We start from the raw sequence: 16,476 nt of genomic DNA, 5'->3' as shown, positions 1-16,476 counted from the left end.
CTCATTTCTTCCTCTCACTAAATATTCTTGGTCAATTTTACGTTTTGCTCTTCTCATGAACTTTTATATCTTTGGCTTACAAATCAGTTAATGTGAATTCACCAGAGTGTGTTCATTTTCATCTTAGCAGTTTAGTCCATCCACATTTTGGCCGTCAATTTACCATGAAACAGTGGAACTTAGTCAAGCCTGATGCTATGCTCATCCAGCATCCACACCATGCATTTTCACCAGAGGTCACTGATTATGATAAGAAGCAGATATGAAAGTAAGCAATGCAAACGTGCTCACCATGGTGAAGGATCATAAAGCACAGTTAGAGGGAAGTGTAACCTGGACAAAACACAGGCAAAAATACAAAGGGAAGAATTCAAAATGGGGGAAGAGAGCGAAATAAAATATTAAAGGTGTGGTGCAGAGGAAGAAAAAAACGGAGAACTAAATGTAAAGAAAACATCATGAGAGGAATGGAAAAATAGATAGAGGAATCCCAAGATTTACAGTTGCATTTTAGAGATATGTAAAGGTACACAAGCGAGCATGATCAAAAAGCACAGCTACATTAACAAATCATTTTAGCACTTTGGAATCAAAAATAGAGTGTACAATTGTAGCAACATTCCTCTAAACAAAGTAAAATATTTTCCATTCTCAATAAAGACTTACAATTCTAAAATACAACATTTCAAATGTTTCACATCGTGCAGAAAAGTTCAAAAAGTATACAGGTCGTCCAACTGGACTTTTCAAAGGTCATGCTCCTATTGGTAAGTTTACAAACATTCCATTATTACTGTCTCAATCTTGCACCTACAATCTGATGCTAAGTTTACTGTTGTTATTACTGAAATGTTCCATAAACTGGTTGGTTGTTATAACATGTTTAAGCATTTCTGGTCTATTTCATAACTGTCTTTGTATCTATAAGCTCTAATTTCAAAATAATATATCTATTTTTAAAGATGTGCTTGTTTACATTTACTATTTGCAACAAAACATATTTTGCTGAATTTCGAAGTGTCACTTATTTCAGATATGCACAATATTGTTCATCAATTGTATTGGCAGAAAGAAAGGCTGTATTTTACAAAACTGTAATGCCCTAGGTACACTTCAAATACTGATGCATGACTCTTTATTCAGTGGAAACATGTAAGTTGTATTTCCCTGTGCAGACAGCCACATGTTAAGAGAGGTATTTTAAAAGGCCTGCCTTTTAAAAGCTCTCTTGTTAATTTTGCAACTGTGCCACTGATGCATGAGATCTTGAGATTCCTTTGTAGCTCAGAAAGTTCCATGACAAGCTGGAAAAGATTTAAAAAAAAGGAAATTACCATTTAGAATGGCTAATTCCAACACAACAGCATTTAAAATGGGACATTGTATTACAGATTTATTCTTCTTTATATGAAGAGTAGCCTGGTAGTGTTAATCATATAGAATTATTTTCACATTCAGAAATAACAGATTAAGAATTCCTGAGATGCTGTTTCTGGATTCCGTCTAAGACTGATCCGTGACAAGATGTGTTTTAGCAATTGTGGTTTGGCCAAGCCTGTTCTAGCAAGAATAACATCTTGTATTAGCAGAATTTAATCTTCGGAAAACAAGAAGAAAAAAGAAATAATTCTATTCACAATCAATCCCACTGGAGACTGACTCAGTATTAAAACAGACAGTTGGAGGGTCATTTCTTTTAGTGACTTTTCAATAGGAATTTTGCAATAACACAAGGTTAATTCCAGAAATGATCAGCATTCGGACAACACCAGTTACAGTCCCACAGGTTATTTGAAACCACAAGCTTTCAAAGTGTTGCCCCTTTGTTAGGTTAACTATAACTATAGTTGGACTATAACCTGGTACCATCTGACCTTGTCCACGCCAGTCCAACACTGGCACCTCCACATCCAGAAATGATGTGGTGATGCTCTCAAGCTCCTGTAAATTTCGACATGGCACCATTGTGGAAGCAGCTGCTCCACATATAATTCAAGAAGCAGACCACCACCGTCTGCACCCCTACCTCAATCTCACAGGAAACAGTATGGATAATAAATACTGGGCCTGACAATGAGAATTCATCCTGATACTGAATTAAAATAAGTTCCCCAGAAAGTGATCTACTCTGATAGGGACAGAATACTGCAATTTCTGTGCAATCTTTCTCTGTGAGTTTTCAAATTCTTTTTAAATTTAACTTTAACTTATTAATCCTTTCATTCTCTTCCTTTCCTTCCTGTAGCTAATTCTTCTGCTTCCTGTTTGGTCGTTATATCTTGGATGAAGTGAAATCATTGAAGCATTTCATTTAGAAATTGAAGCTCAAAGAAAGTGCTGATAATTCATATTATGCCTAAAATGAAACATTATAAGATTAAACCACTGTATGAAATGAATGTATATTTACAATAAACTTTTAAACCTTAAATGATGAGAGTTCCATTTTGAATGCTCACTTATCTTTTAGACTTAATCGTTCTGAAGGATCAAATTTGAATTACTGGTAATGTCAAGATAGACACTGAAGCTAATTTGGTTGTTGTTATACTGGATATTTTTACCAATAGCAAAGCTGAATTTGCACAATATAACCAAACACATATAACTAAAGAACCCTCTGCCTTTTCAAACGGTCAGAGGGACATGGATAATTTTCATGTCAAGTATTTTATTCTTGTGAATGTGTTTTGGTCCTGTGGACTACTTTTGGGAAACTATTCTATAAACGCAGAACAGTTATGGGGAATGTTTACTTGTATATGGTTGGAAATCAATATCTTTTTTCCATGCCAAATATAGGAAGTTGTACAATTATCCCAATTTTTTAGCATGACTCGGTATTAGAATGACTCCTTCAAGCTGACAGCCAAAAGGACAGGCACTTTATAGAATGTGAACTTATGCCATGAAAAAAGAGGGGAACATGAGGTTTACTGGAAAACTTTTAAAAAATATTTCTTAATATAAAAGTATTTTGGGAAACCTGACACAGCTTTTGACATGTGACATATTTGCAACTTCTGCTTGTTTAATTTCGAAATATCTGGAAACCCCTACTGTGATTTAACTATTTGACATATTTTAGCTACTTGGAACAATGCAGAAAAGCAACTGACTATTTTATTAATGTTGACTACAGTAATAACAGCTTGGTCCAATTAAATAATATTCCAGTACATATCTATCCTCCTAAATTCACAAGATACTTGTCTTCTAAAAAAGAGCTGAGTCACAGCATTCCCTAACTTACATAAGACCATAAGGCATAGGAGCAGAAGTAGGCCACTTGGCCCATTGAATTCATCTCACATTCAATGAGAACATTAATGATCTGATAATCCGCAACTCCATTTTCCTGCTTTACCCCATAAGCTTTCCTTAATGATTCAAAGTCTGCCTATCTCGTGCATAATATACTTAGCAATCCAGCCTCAATAGCTCTCTGTGATAAAGAATTCCACAAATTCACCACTTTCTGAGAGAAAATATTTCTCCTCACCCGTGTCTTAAGACCAATTGATTGAACCGATCCTCTTAAGAAAATCCCTCTGTACCCAGGATCGGCCGAGTGATTTGACTGCATCCAGTGACAGAATATCTTTCCTCAGAAAAGGGATCCAAAACTGCTTACAGTAGTCTGGGTGTTGTATGACTAGTGTCCTGTGTAGTTTTAAAATGATTTATTTTTATATTCCATTCCCCTTAAAATAAAGGCTAACTTTCCATTTGTCTTCCTTGTTACACATTGAACTTGGATGCTAGCTTTTTGTGATGCACTTGAACTCCTGAATCTCTCTGTGCTGCACTTCTCTGCAGTTTTTTCCAATTTAACAAATATTTAGTTCTTCTATTATTCCTACCCAAAGTTTATTAACCTCAAGTTTTCCCAAATTTGTACTCTATCTGCCAAGTTTTTTTCCCATTCAGTTAACCTGTCTATACCCCTCTGCAGACTGCATTTATCATCCTCACTACTCACCTTCCAAACTGCTTTTATGTCACCTACAGACACATAGTACATTCAATTCCTTCATCTAAGTTATTATAAATAATTTTTGCCCCAACACTGACCCCTGTGGCACTCCACTAGTCACAGGTTATGAACATAAAAGAACATAAGAATTAGGCTGTCTGGCCCTTCGAGCCTGCTCTGCCATTTAATAAGATCACGGCTCTCCTTTTCGTGGACTCAGCTCCACTTACGCGTGTTCTTACTGTATCTCTTAATCCATTTATTGTTAAAAAAAAACTATCTTAACTTTAAAAACATTTACTGAAATAGCATCAACTACTTCACTGGGCAAGGAATTCCATAGATTTACGACCCTTTGGGTAAAGAAGTTCCTTCTCAATTCAGTCCAAAATCTGCTCTCTCTAATCTTGAGATTATGTCCTCTTCTCTTAGTTTCACCTGCCAGTGGAAACATCCTCTCTGCTTCCATATTATCTATTCCCTTCATAATTGTATATGTTTCTATAAGATATCCCCTCATTCTTCTGAGTTCTAGTGAATATAATCCCAATCTACTCAGTCTCTCCTCATAAGCCAACCCCCTCAACTCTGGAATCAACCTAGTGAACCTCCTCTGCATCCCCTCCAATATATCCTTTCTCAAATAAGGAGACCAAACCTGCGCACAGTACTCCAAATGTGGCCTCACCAGCACACTGTAAAGCTATAACATTACCTCTCTGCTTTTGCACTCAACCCCTTTAGCAATGAAGGACAACATTCCATTTGCCTTCTTAATTACTTGTAACCTGCAGACCAACCTTCTGTGATCCATGCACAAGGACACCCAGATCTCTCTGCTTAGCAGCATGCTGCAACCTTTTAGCATTCAAGTAATAATCCTTTTTACTGATATTTCTATCAAAATGGATGATTTCACATTTATTTACATTGTATTCCATCTGCCAGACCTTTGCCCACTCACGTAAAGTATCTGTATTCCTCTGCAAAGTTTCCCACTTTGCTTTGCCACTCATCTTAGTGTCACTTGCAAACTTTGACACATTACACGTGATCCCCAACTCCAAATTATCTCTGTAAATTGTGAATAATTGCAGTCCCAACACTGATCCCTGAGGCACACCACTAGTCAACGATTGCCAGCCAGAAAAGCACTCATTTATCTCCACTCTTTGTTTCCTGTTAGTCAACTAATCCTCTATCCAGGCTAATACTTTACCAGTAATGCCATGCAGCTTTATCTTATGCAGCAGCCTCTTGTGTGGCAATTTGTCAAAGGCTGTTTGGAAATCTAGGTACACCACATCCACTGGGTCCTTGTTGTCCACCTTGCTCCTAATGTCTTCATAGAATTCCTAAAGATTAGTTAAGCATGACCTGCCCTTCATGAACCCATGTTGCGTCTGTACAATGGGACAATTTCTATCTAGATGCCTTGCTATTTCTTCCTTGATAATAGACACAAGTATCTTCGCCACTACAGAGATTAAGCTCACTGGTCTACAATTCCTCATCTTTTGTCTATCTCCCTTTTTAAACAGTGTCATCACATTTGCTGTTTTCCAATCTGCTGGGACTGCCCCAGAATTTAGCGAATTTTGGAAAATTACCACCAGTGCACCTGCTATTTCTCCCGCCATCTCTTTTAGTATCCTGGGATGCATTCCATCAGGGCCAGGAGACCTGTCTATCCTGAGTTTGATTAGCTTGCCCAACATTACCTCTTCCGTAATAACGATTGTTTCCAGGTCCTCACTTACCTTCGTTTCTTTGTCAATTACTGGCATGTTATTAGTATCCTTCACTGTAAAGACCAGTATAAAATACCTGTTCAATGCTTTGGCCATTTCATCATATCCTATAACTAAATGTCCCTTCTCATCCTCTAAAGGACCAACATTTACTTTAGTCACTCTTCATCGTTTTATATATTTATAGAAACTTTTTCTATCTGTCTTTATATTCTGTGCTAGTTTTTTTCTCATTTTCTATCTTACTTTTCTTTATAGCTCTTTTTGTGGCTTTCTGTTGACCTTTAAAATTTTCAATCTTCTAGTTTCATGCTGTTTTTGGCCACTTTGTATGCCTTCGCTTTCAATTTGATAGCCTCCCTAATTTCCTTAGACACCCATGGCAGATTACATCTTTTCTTACAGTCCTTGCTTTTCATTGGAATATACTTTTGCTGAACACTTTGAAAAATTGTTTTGCAAGTCCTCCACTGCTCATCAACTTTCCCATCATAACATCTTTGTTTCAGGTCTACTTTAGCCAAGTTCTCATTCTATTGTAATCTCCCTTGTTTAAGCACAGGACCCTGGAATTGGATTTTATCTTCACACCTCTCCATCTGTATTCTAAATTCAACTATTCTGTGATCGCTCCTTCCAAGACAATCCTTAATTATTAGGTTGTTAATTATTCCTGTCTCATTACACAGGACCAGATCTAGGATAGCCTCCTCTCTCATCAGTTCCATTACATACTGTTCAAGAAAGCTTTCATAGATATACTCAACAAACTCCTTCTCAAGACTACCCTAACTGAGCTGGTTCGACCAATTGACATGTAAGTTAATATCCCCCATGATAACTGCTGTACTATTTTTACACACATTAATTATTTCTTTGTTTATTGCCCACCCCAATGTGATGTTATTATTTGGTGGCCTATAGATTACAGGGGTGGCAAGGTGGCACAGTGGTTAGCAGTGCTGCCTCATAGCACTAGGGACCCAGGTTCGATTCCAGCCTCAGGCAACTGTGTGGAGTTTGCATGTTCTCCCAGTGTCTGTGTGGGTTTCCTCTGGGTGCTCCGGTTTCCTCCCACAATCCAAAGATCTGCAGTTTAGGTGAATTGGCCATGCTAAATTGCCTATCACTACATACTCACCTATAGTGATAGGTGCATTAGTCAGAGGGAAATGAGTCTGGGTGTGTTATTCTTCAGAGTGTCCTGAGGGGCCGAAGGGCCTGTTTCCACACTGTAGGGAATCTAATCTAATCTACACCTATCAGTGACATTTTCTTCTTAGAATTTCTGATTTCCACCCAAATGGATTCAACCTTATTCTCCATAGAAGCTATATCATTTCTCAGCACAGCCCTGATGTCGTCCTTGAAAATCAGAGCTACACATTACCTTCCTGTCTGTCCTTCTTAACAGTCTGATACCACTGGATATTTAATTCCCAGTTGTGACCATCCTGTAATCATATCTCCGTAATGGCTACTAAATCATGTTCATCTGTGTTGTTAGCTCATCAACCTTGTTACGAATGCTACAAGCATTCAGGTAGAGTGCTCTTTCTTACCGTCATGATTTCCAACATCTCTAATAGTATCTCCTGAGTTATCCTTACTTCTTTCGTAATCTGCCTTGAACTTAAACCATCCTGCACACATGCAACCTGCTGCTTACCATTTTATTTACCATCATATTTCCTGTCGTTTTACCTTTCCCATCCGCCCCAACTCACTGGTTTAAAGTACTAGTGATCACCCTCTGAAAATGTCCTCTTTATTCCAATTCTGTCTTCTCTACCCAATCTTCTAACCATGCTAATAAATCATCTCAACCCACCACAGGGTATTATCATATTGATGAACCTTATGAGGGGTACCTTATTAAATGTCTTTTGAAAATCCAAATATATTACATCCACTGCTTCCTCTTGATATACCCTGTTGTTATCCTCTCAAAGAATTCTAATAAGTTTTGTAAGACATGATGCCCTCTTTGTGGAGCCGTGCTGACCCTGTCTGCCTGCAGCGTATTTTTCTAAATGTTCTGCTATTACATCCTTTAAAATTGGCTCTAACATTTTCCATATGACAGATGATAAACTAACGGGCTTATATTTACTTTTTTTGTCTTCCTCTTTTTTTAAATAATGGTGTTACTTTAGGAGATTTCCAATTGCGTTGGACTTTTCCAGAATGTAAAGATTCTTGGAAGATTACCACCACAACGTTCACTTTCTCTGTAGCTACTTCCTTTAAAATCATAGGATGTGGCTCATCAGGTCCAGGAGACTTTTAAGGCTTTAGTCCCATTAGTTTCTTCAGTACTTCAACAGTGATAGCTAATGTGTTTGTTTCCTCACATTTTAGCCTTTTGTAGTTTGAAGATTGATGCAAAGTATTTGTTCATCTTTTCTGCCATTTCCTGGCTCCCCATTATTACTTCCCAGCCTCAGTCTTTAAAGGGCTTACAGTCATTACTGTCTCTCTCTCTCTCCCGTTTCATACATTTAAAGAAGGTCTTACTGCCCATATTTATGTTACTTGCAAGTTTTCTTTCAGTTGTTTTTTCTCTCCCTTTCGTTTGGTCAGATGATTATCTCCAGATATAACTGTTGTTACAATTGAGGTTATTCAGATTATGATGTTTAGGACTTGGAGCCGTCTTTAAATTCATTGTAAATGATGGGTGTCGTCAGATCTATTCTGAATTCTGCCTGTCAGTAAGCCTATTTGGTTTAATTGTTAGAGATCAATGGAAAGCTTTGATTGTTTTAATAAGAAATAGGTACAAGAAATTTCTGTTCGTAGACAGTAACATCAGTTTGTAATGAGCAGACCCTGAGTCTCCCACAAAGTGTGGTTGGTAAAGTCACTGTAGACCCATAGGGCTGGTCCCTCATTAGAGATGACTGGTGGTGGTTTAACATGAGTCACTACACCTCAGGCGAGAGGAGAGGTTGAGAAAGAAAGCCCTTTATGATAACCTCTGTCGGTGCAGGGATTGAGCCCATGTTGTTGCCATCACTCTGCATTGCATATAGCCATCTAGCCACTGAGCTGGAGATGGTATAAGCAATTGCTCTGTAAAATGTTCATTTGCTTGTGAGGTGAAAGGGAGGTGGGATCAAAAATAGGTAATTAGCTGTTCTCCCTGGATGAAATATTAATGTAGTTTATGTTGCTACGGAAGGGTGGAATCATATTTTACAGCAACTTTATGCTTATTCCTTAATTAGATTGGAGAACAGCTATCTCAATTTTGGCACAGGCCCAGGGTATTAGTAAGGAGGACTTGCATAGTCGATAGGGCTACATGCTATTGTCATGTCCACTCGGTCATGGTGACTACTTGAAAGTGGGTGGTTAGCCTAGTTTCATTCCTTTAAATCAGACTCTGTAGCAATTTTAAATAACTAAGTGGAATGCAGGGCATTTCAAAGGGCAGTTAAAAATTAACCACTTTTCTTTTAATGTTGACTATGTGTTGACTGCCCCACTCCTGAAGGTTGAATCTCAGCTGCAGCATTTCATATTTCTCTCTTGAACTCTTACCTTTACAGCTCTTTGTTTCTTTTCCATTTGCTGGATTTGAGCTTCCATCTACACTTTTTTTTTGTTTTGTCCCTTCTATGATACCAAATAGAATTCCTATCCTTTAGAGGTATAACTTGGTATTAGATTATGCTAAATTCTTTTAAGTACCTCCCCCTGATAATCTGTAACTTTACCCACCAACAGATTTGCCCAGGTTAATATGAACAACCTCTCATTAATGTCACTAAAGTTAACCTTACCTAACTATAAAGTCTTTTTTACTTTCCCTTCTAAACATGGTGTTAACCTTGAACAAATCATAATTCCAATTTCAGAAATATACATAAGGTATTATCTAAATTCATTATCAAATTGAATATGGCCTGCCCTCTAGATGATTCTAGGACCTAATGTGTCAGAAAAGTATCCAAAACACACAAAACATTCACTAACTTTATGACATGCTCGATGCCTATCCCAATCCATATGAAAGGAAAATAGTCTCCTATTAAAACTACCCTTCTTTTGCTATGTTTATCTAATCTTTGCATTTGTACAAGCTACCACTTCACAGCTACATCAGGTGGCCTATGCACATTGCAGTCTTACATTTTTCCGATTTTATTGTTCTACCAAAAAGACCACACTGCACGCTTATGTATTGTTTACACCCTCTCTTCCTGAGGAAGTGATTTTATTCTTAATCATTATGGTTACTTCACAAATTCAACTATTTCTCTGATCTTCCCTGTAATCCTTAAAATCTACCAAATGTAAGTCCTAGTCCTGGCCAGCTTGTAACCACACCTCAGTAATTGGTAACCTATCATACCCTCCTTTCAATTTGTTTGTTCCAGAAAATGTTTGTTTGGCACATACATTCAAACCTGTGCTCCTGTTCTAATTTGCTTCTTTCTCTCTCTCGGTTTAAGTAGTTTACATATTTCAGTCTCCCCTTCATTTTCTGCTTTTAAATTACAATTTCTGTTATTCTACTTATTTCTCTTTATTTGCTTTCAAATTGTTATCCATAATTTAATCCCTGAGCCTTATCCCCATTTATGAGGTTAAATTCCTTGTGAGCATCCCTTTAGCTTGGATCCTTGTCCCAGTCCTATTCAGTTTGAGCTGTAAATACCAGTTCCTTCCCAACCAGACTGCAGCCAGTGACCCATGAAATGGAACCCCTCCTTCCCACATGACTCCTTGAACTACATGCTCAATCCTCAATCTTTTTATTTCTATGCCAGGTTGCATCTGATTTACCTGACAATCCAGAGATAATCCAGTAATAGATCTAACTCAATACAATCAGACACCAAGTTCTTCAATGGCTTTGCATGAGACACAGAAGGGAAAGGTGCACAATGATGTGGTATTACCTTGTTTTGTGGGTTGCTAAAGATGTTGTGGAGCTGTCTCGTAAGAAGGAGGCCGTTGTACACCAAAAGCTGTGATGAAAATATTCACAATGACAATTATGAACACGAGGCCTGTGGTGATATTGTTGAGAACGTCCAGCTTGGCTTGTTTGTTAGGGTCATTCAGATCATACTTGACTGAAAAGAAGAACAAGAATTGTGTTGGGCAATTGCAATTGAAAGTTCTACATTCATAATGTCAAGGCAAAAATGCCAAGCCATCAATTATCATTGACATTCATTATGGATATCATGAATCAGGCATCTAATTTTCAAATTGAGTTTCCATTTTTTGCATTCAAATCTGAGCGTTTTTAGTCTCCCTGAAATGTTTTATCACACTACAAAGGAATGGCAGATGGAGTTTAACTTAGGTAAATGCCAGGTGTTGCATGTTGGTAAGACAAACGAAGGCAGGACATATATAGTAATTGCTAGGGTGGTGGAGAGTGATGTTGAACAAACAGATTTAGGGGTGTAGGTGCATAATTCCCTGAAAGTAGAGTCACAGCTAGATAGGGTGGTGAAGAAGGCATTTGGCATACTTGCCTTCATTGGTCAGTGCATTGAGTACAGGAGTTAGGAGGTCATCTTGTACAGGACATTGGTGAGGCCACTTTCAGAATACTGCATTCAATTCTAGTTGATGTTGTATAGGAAGTGCTGAAAATGTGTTGCTGGAAAAGCACAGCAGGTCAGGCAGCATCCAAGGAACAGGAGAATTGACGTTTCGGGCATAAGCCCTTCTCCTGTTCCTTGGATGCTGCCTGACCTGCTGCGCTTTTCCAGCAACACATTTTCAGCTCTGATCTCCAGCATCTGCAGCCCTCACTTTCTCTAGTTGTATAGGAAGTGCATTGTTAAAGTTGAGGGGTGCAGAAAAAATTTACAATGATCTTGCTGGGACTGGAGGATTTGAACAAGAGGGAGAGGCTGAATAGGCTGGGGCTTTTTTCCTTGAAATGTCGGAGGCCGAGGAGTGACCTTGTAGTGGTTTATAAAATCATGTGGGGTCTGAATAGGGTGAATAGCCAAGGTCTTTTTTCCACAATGTAGGGGAGTACAAAACTAGAGAACATAGGTTTAAGGTGAGAGGGGAAAATTTAAAAAGGACCTAAGGAGTAATTTTTTCATACAGACAATAGTGCTTGTATGAAATGTGCTGCCAGAGGAAATGGTGGATGTAGGTACAACTGCAACATTTAAAAGGTATCTGGATGAGTATATGAATAGGAAGGGTTTAGAGGGATATGGGCCAAATGCTGGCAAATGGGACTAGATTAGGTTGGGATGTCTAGTTGGCATGGACAAATTGGACTAAAGGGTCCGTTTTCGTGCTGTATGACTCTATCATGCTGACTGGATTACAGTGTTTACAAAGGTTGCTCACTGATATGAAGCTATTAGGTGTTTCCCACAGCACATTTATTTTGAGATAATTTTGTCATATAAGCAACAATGAGTATGGTGTGATAATAAGTACAAATCCTTCAAATATTCATTTGACTTATCACCAATCCAGGGAGAGCTTCTCATCAGACCATCCTGTTCTGGGTCACATTAATACCTTTCAGGATGAAAGCTCAATGAAATGAAAGTCTGCCACATTGCTTTGTTTTCCTAAATTATCACATCTCACAAATTGTCAAACGATGGTATTATGATCAGATTTCACAGCAGTCATGTTTATACACTTCACATTATTTTATCCTATGCCTAATGTCCCATCTCAACCAATAAATTCACCATAAAGGAGCCAATAATAATAAAGATCAAATTATTATTGGAAACACTCAACACTGGATCAACTAAACACCATTCAAGAGTATGAATGCCAAGCAGTAAACTGATTTTTACTCAAAGACTGCCCTATTCTTGGTAAGGAATTAACTGATGGTAATGAATATGTATTAATTAAAATATAGCTTCCAATCATAGCTCCCAAATAATTTTAACAGCATGATATTTTTCATTTTGAGGCCTGGAAAGTATTTTGTCCTCTCTGCAGTTGTATCGTGTTTTAGGTCTAAAAGGTTGTTGGGCTAATTTCATAATGTGAAGTGGGTTTTATATTTCAATTCGATCATTCAAGTTGCATTCAATCTCTGGTCACTGTTAAAGTTCTAACTAAATTGAGTAACCTTCCCCCAAATCCCAGGTTTGTGCAGGGTTGCAACTTACACTGCATTGCCCTTGCCCCATCAAATTATACCCACTCAGTGGCTCCCAAAACCACAGCAGAGATCAGGAATAAAGCAATGCCTTGTGTTGGTTCCTGATCCTAATCTCTGGAACTGTGGTATTTTATTTACTTCATTAATAAAAAATTACTGTGGCACCAAAGCAGACTGAGCACAACACTACAGCCTTATAGACATAGCATCAGCACCCAGTTCCCCTAACCAGATGGAAATAATGCTGACATTATGGTAAATGGGTGCATGAAAACATATTTTCCCATGTTTTGCTTTTAATACATCAAGTACTTGGATAAAGTGCAGGATGTGATTGTACTGGTGGTGGAGTTCATGCATTTGCAACTGTATTTATAATGACTAGACTTTGCTTTCAGATTATTCAGAATAGAGTAACTCAGTCTTTCCTGAAGAATTCCTGAAGAATTCCTGAAGATTCCTGAAGAAGGGCCTGTGCCCGAAACGTCGAATCTCCTGGGATAAAGTGCAGGATGTGATTGTACTGGTGGTGGAGTTCATGCATTTGCAACTGTATTTATAATGACTGGACTTTGCTTTCAGATTATTCAGAATAGAGTAACTCAGTCTTTCATATTGACTGAATTCACAATACAGTTTCTGGCATTTCCAAGCAGCCACCAATTTATTCTTATTATGTTCCTTAAATTTATCACGCAACCATCATCAATAAAATTATTTAGTTCCCATTCAAGTGAATTGAGGTTTCTCTGGGTGGCCGAGTGAGTAATGGCCAGAAGCTCTGCAGACCGGAAGACCAATTCTGAGCTGATCTCCACCACGATACAGCTATTGGATTCAGCACTCAGGAATTCAAAAGGAAAATAACTCAGACAGGATTCTGTTTCCAATTCCTATTTAGTTTTCTATCATGGGATGTGGATATTTGTTGCCCCTCTCTAATTGCCCTTGAATTAAGTGATAACTGCGAAATGTCAACGACATTGCCGTTGGTCTGGAGTCACATATGACAGCAGATTCCCTTCCTAGAATCTGTAAACTAGATAGATTTTTTTTACAACAATCAACAACAGTTGCAATGGAGAGATTTGAATCCACAACCTCCTTCTCTCCACTCCAGGCATTTGCCTGGGCCTCTGGATTACCAGTCCAGTGACATTACCTCCACACTGCTATCTCCCTGTTGGTATTGGGAGCGCTATTGAGTGATCAGGCATGGCTCAGTGGTGACCTCTCCATGGTCAAACATCATACCAGGACTCTGTGCCCAGTTAGCCTAGGGCCTGAACAGCTAGGTCTAAAGCCAGAGTGGGCAACCTTTGAGCAGCCAAAACTGACAGGACTTGGTAGAGTAATTAAGTAAGAATTGAGAGTTTTATTGTGAAAGATCAGGGTTTTACATAATATTTGGCCATATAGTCCCTTTGTGGCTTTCATATATTTGCAAGCTGACTCTGACCTATTTGTTTGTTTCACAAATACAGTACCAGAGTAAAACAAGTTTACATAGAAACCAGTCAAAGTGCAGGACAACAACTCACATGAGATGAACAGGCATCTTTGCACTTTTTGTATCTTTGTGCTCTTCCCTGAGGAATTTATAATGGCAATGGAAGGATCCAAAAACTGACAGGCTGTAGCATGAATGTGATTTGGCACTTCTATGGTCATGAAAATCTTTTAGACTAGCTTTTGGAATGGTTAGTCCTGTATGACCAAAGATTTCATTAACTTGCCTAAGCCATGCATTGGGAATGGACAGAGGTGGTGGGGGAAAGCAAGCATGAACTTTTCTCTTATTGTTCATGCGGAATTTAGAGCCAGAGCTGTAGGCTTCACTCAGAAGAACTGTTGGAACTAGGATTTCAATCCTGTGCCTTCTAAGTCTGAGGCAGGATCGCTATCATTGAGTTAAGTGACTTGAGAGAAGAAAATTTGAGAAGGGTTGAAAGTTTGAATGCTTTAGAATTTCACAGCACAGCTTCAAAAGAAGCTAATTTATACTAAATTGTAACCAAATAAATATTTGATTGGAAGTTCTTGGTAAATATGCTGTTTCTTTTATTTTACAAATATGTTAAAAGTATATTTCACACATTTCTGTAATTTCTCTTGTACCATTATTCTATACTGCAAATCAATATACTAAAAATATACATGGATTACTAATAACAGACATGTGATCTGTTCATTCACATTGACAATGTAAAAATGTAATAATCTTACCATAATTCAATATTTAACTTACCAATGAATATCAATAAGATACCCACTATTAACTGAAATATAAGTGAGAGGCTAATAAGAATGATGAGTGGTACATAGTAGTTGAAGTTAGGCCCTTGATCGATCACTGCTTTGAGCTGGGATGCATTGGCCATCAGCAAGGCAATATCCAGCATGCTTTCTGCTGCACTCTTCTTGTTGGCATAGTGATTGAAGTTGATGGATTGTCTTCGCCTCCTGGCCGGATTCTGTTGTGAGAAAAATACGTTGAGAACAAAATTAGGTCTATGGTGGCACAGAGAAAACCTCACCTTTCATGCTGTTTGATTATAACTCCCAAAAGGTCTGATTGTTTCTTAGCTATGATGCAGCTTTTCTCTGCAGAATATTATCCAAAAAAAAAAGAGTCTATAATTCAGATTTGTGCAATGGACGCCGAAGGGGCATTACTTCTGAAGTTCTAAATCATTTTCTAAAGCAATTTTTATTAGTCAGAATTGAAAAACTGTACGTGCCAGTAAGACAGTAACAGCAACAACTTGTATTTCTGTTGCAACTTCAAAAAAGTAAATATCCAAAAGAGTTTTGCACGAGCATTATTAAAAGGAATTCAAAACTTGTTATACAACCACAACATTTTAGAAGATTTACAATTCTAATCTAAAAATAAATCCTGATATCATATTTGACATCAACCTTTTCCATCATATTTCCATATTTATAATGGAAACTGTCTACGCACATTTGTTACATCATTTTTTAATAGATATTTTTATTAGAAATTTAACATTTTTACAAGTTTACAAAAATAAACAAAACTCTCAAGTACAAACATTGATATACAATTAAATCTTAAATATATAATAACCGAAATTTAACAAAAGAAAAATACCGAGAAAAAAAACAAAACTCAACTAACTACTAATCTAACCTACAACGAACCAGAGTGTATATTTAAGTCTCTTACATTATTCAAATAAGAAAAAGAGAAAAAAAAACCAAAAAAAAAACAACGGATAACACAGAAATTGGGTAGTGAGATAAATGTTCGGAATGTGTTAACATCAAATGTAACAAAACCCGTATTCGTGCGGGATTCCTCTCCCAAGGGGCCCCAGACCAGCCAAGTTCATAATCTCAATTAAATAAAAGCCCTTGTTAGGATAGCCGAAATATCTGTATTCATATAATTCAAGAAGGGCTGCCATATTTTATAAAATAATTCGGTCTTTCGGTGCACCATATTTGTAAGGAAGTCAAGGGGAATACATTCCATAATTAATCTGTGCCAATTTGAAAGTCCAGGGGGGCCCTCAGCCACCCAGTTTACCAAAATATTTTTCCTTGCACAGAAAGAAAGAATAGAAAATAGTCTCTTCCCATGCATGTCCAGGGAGGAT

The 16,476-nt window shown here is 37.7% G+C and overlaps 1 protein-coding gene across 1 annotated transcript in view; it reads right to left on the bottom strand.

The window, feature by feature from the left end:
* Positions 1-332: 332 nt before the first annotated feature.
* The window catches only part of ninj1 (ninjurin 1), a 55,405-nt gene continuing 39,261 nt past the window's right edge, over positions 333-16,476 (bottom strand). The window contains exons 2-4 of the mRNA XM_043708027.1: positions 15,099-15,324; positions 10,638-10,814; positions 333-1,304 (exon numbers count right to left, since the gene is read on the bottom strand). Of these exons, the coding sequence (XP_043563962.1) occupies positions 10,654-10,814; positions 15,099-15,324 (387 nt within the window). The 3' untranslated portion in view covers positions 333-1,304; positions 10,638-10,653. The remainder of the gene's footprint in view (positions 1,305-10,637; positions 10,815-15,098; positions 15,325-16,476) is intronic.

This window comes from Chiloscyllium plagiosum, chromosome 18, assembly GCF_004010195.1.
Source record: "Chiloscyllium plagiosum isolate BGI_BamShark_2017 chromosome 18, ASM401019v2, whole genome shotgun sequence".
In the NCBI taxonomy this organism is placed as follows: domain Eukaryota; kingdom Metazoa; phylum Chordata; class Chondrichthyes; order Orectolobiformes; family Hemiscylliidae; genus Chiloscyllium; species Chiloscyllium plagiosum.
The sequence above is the reverse complement of the archived record's forward strand: the minus strand, read 5'-3'. Positions and strand labels throughout refer to the sequence as shown.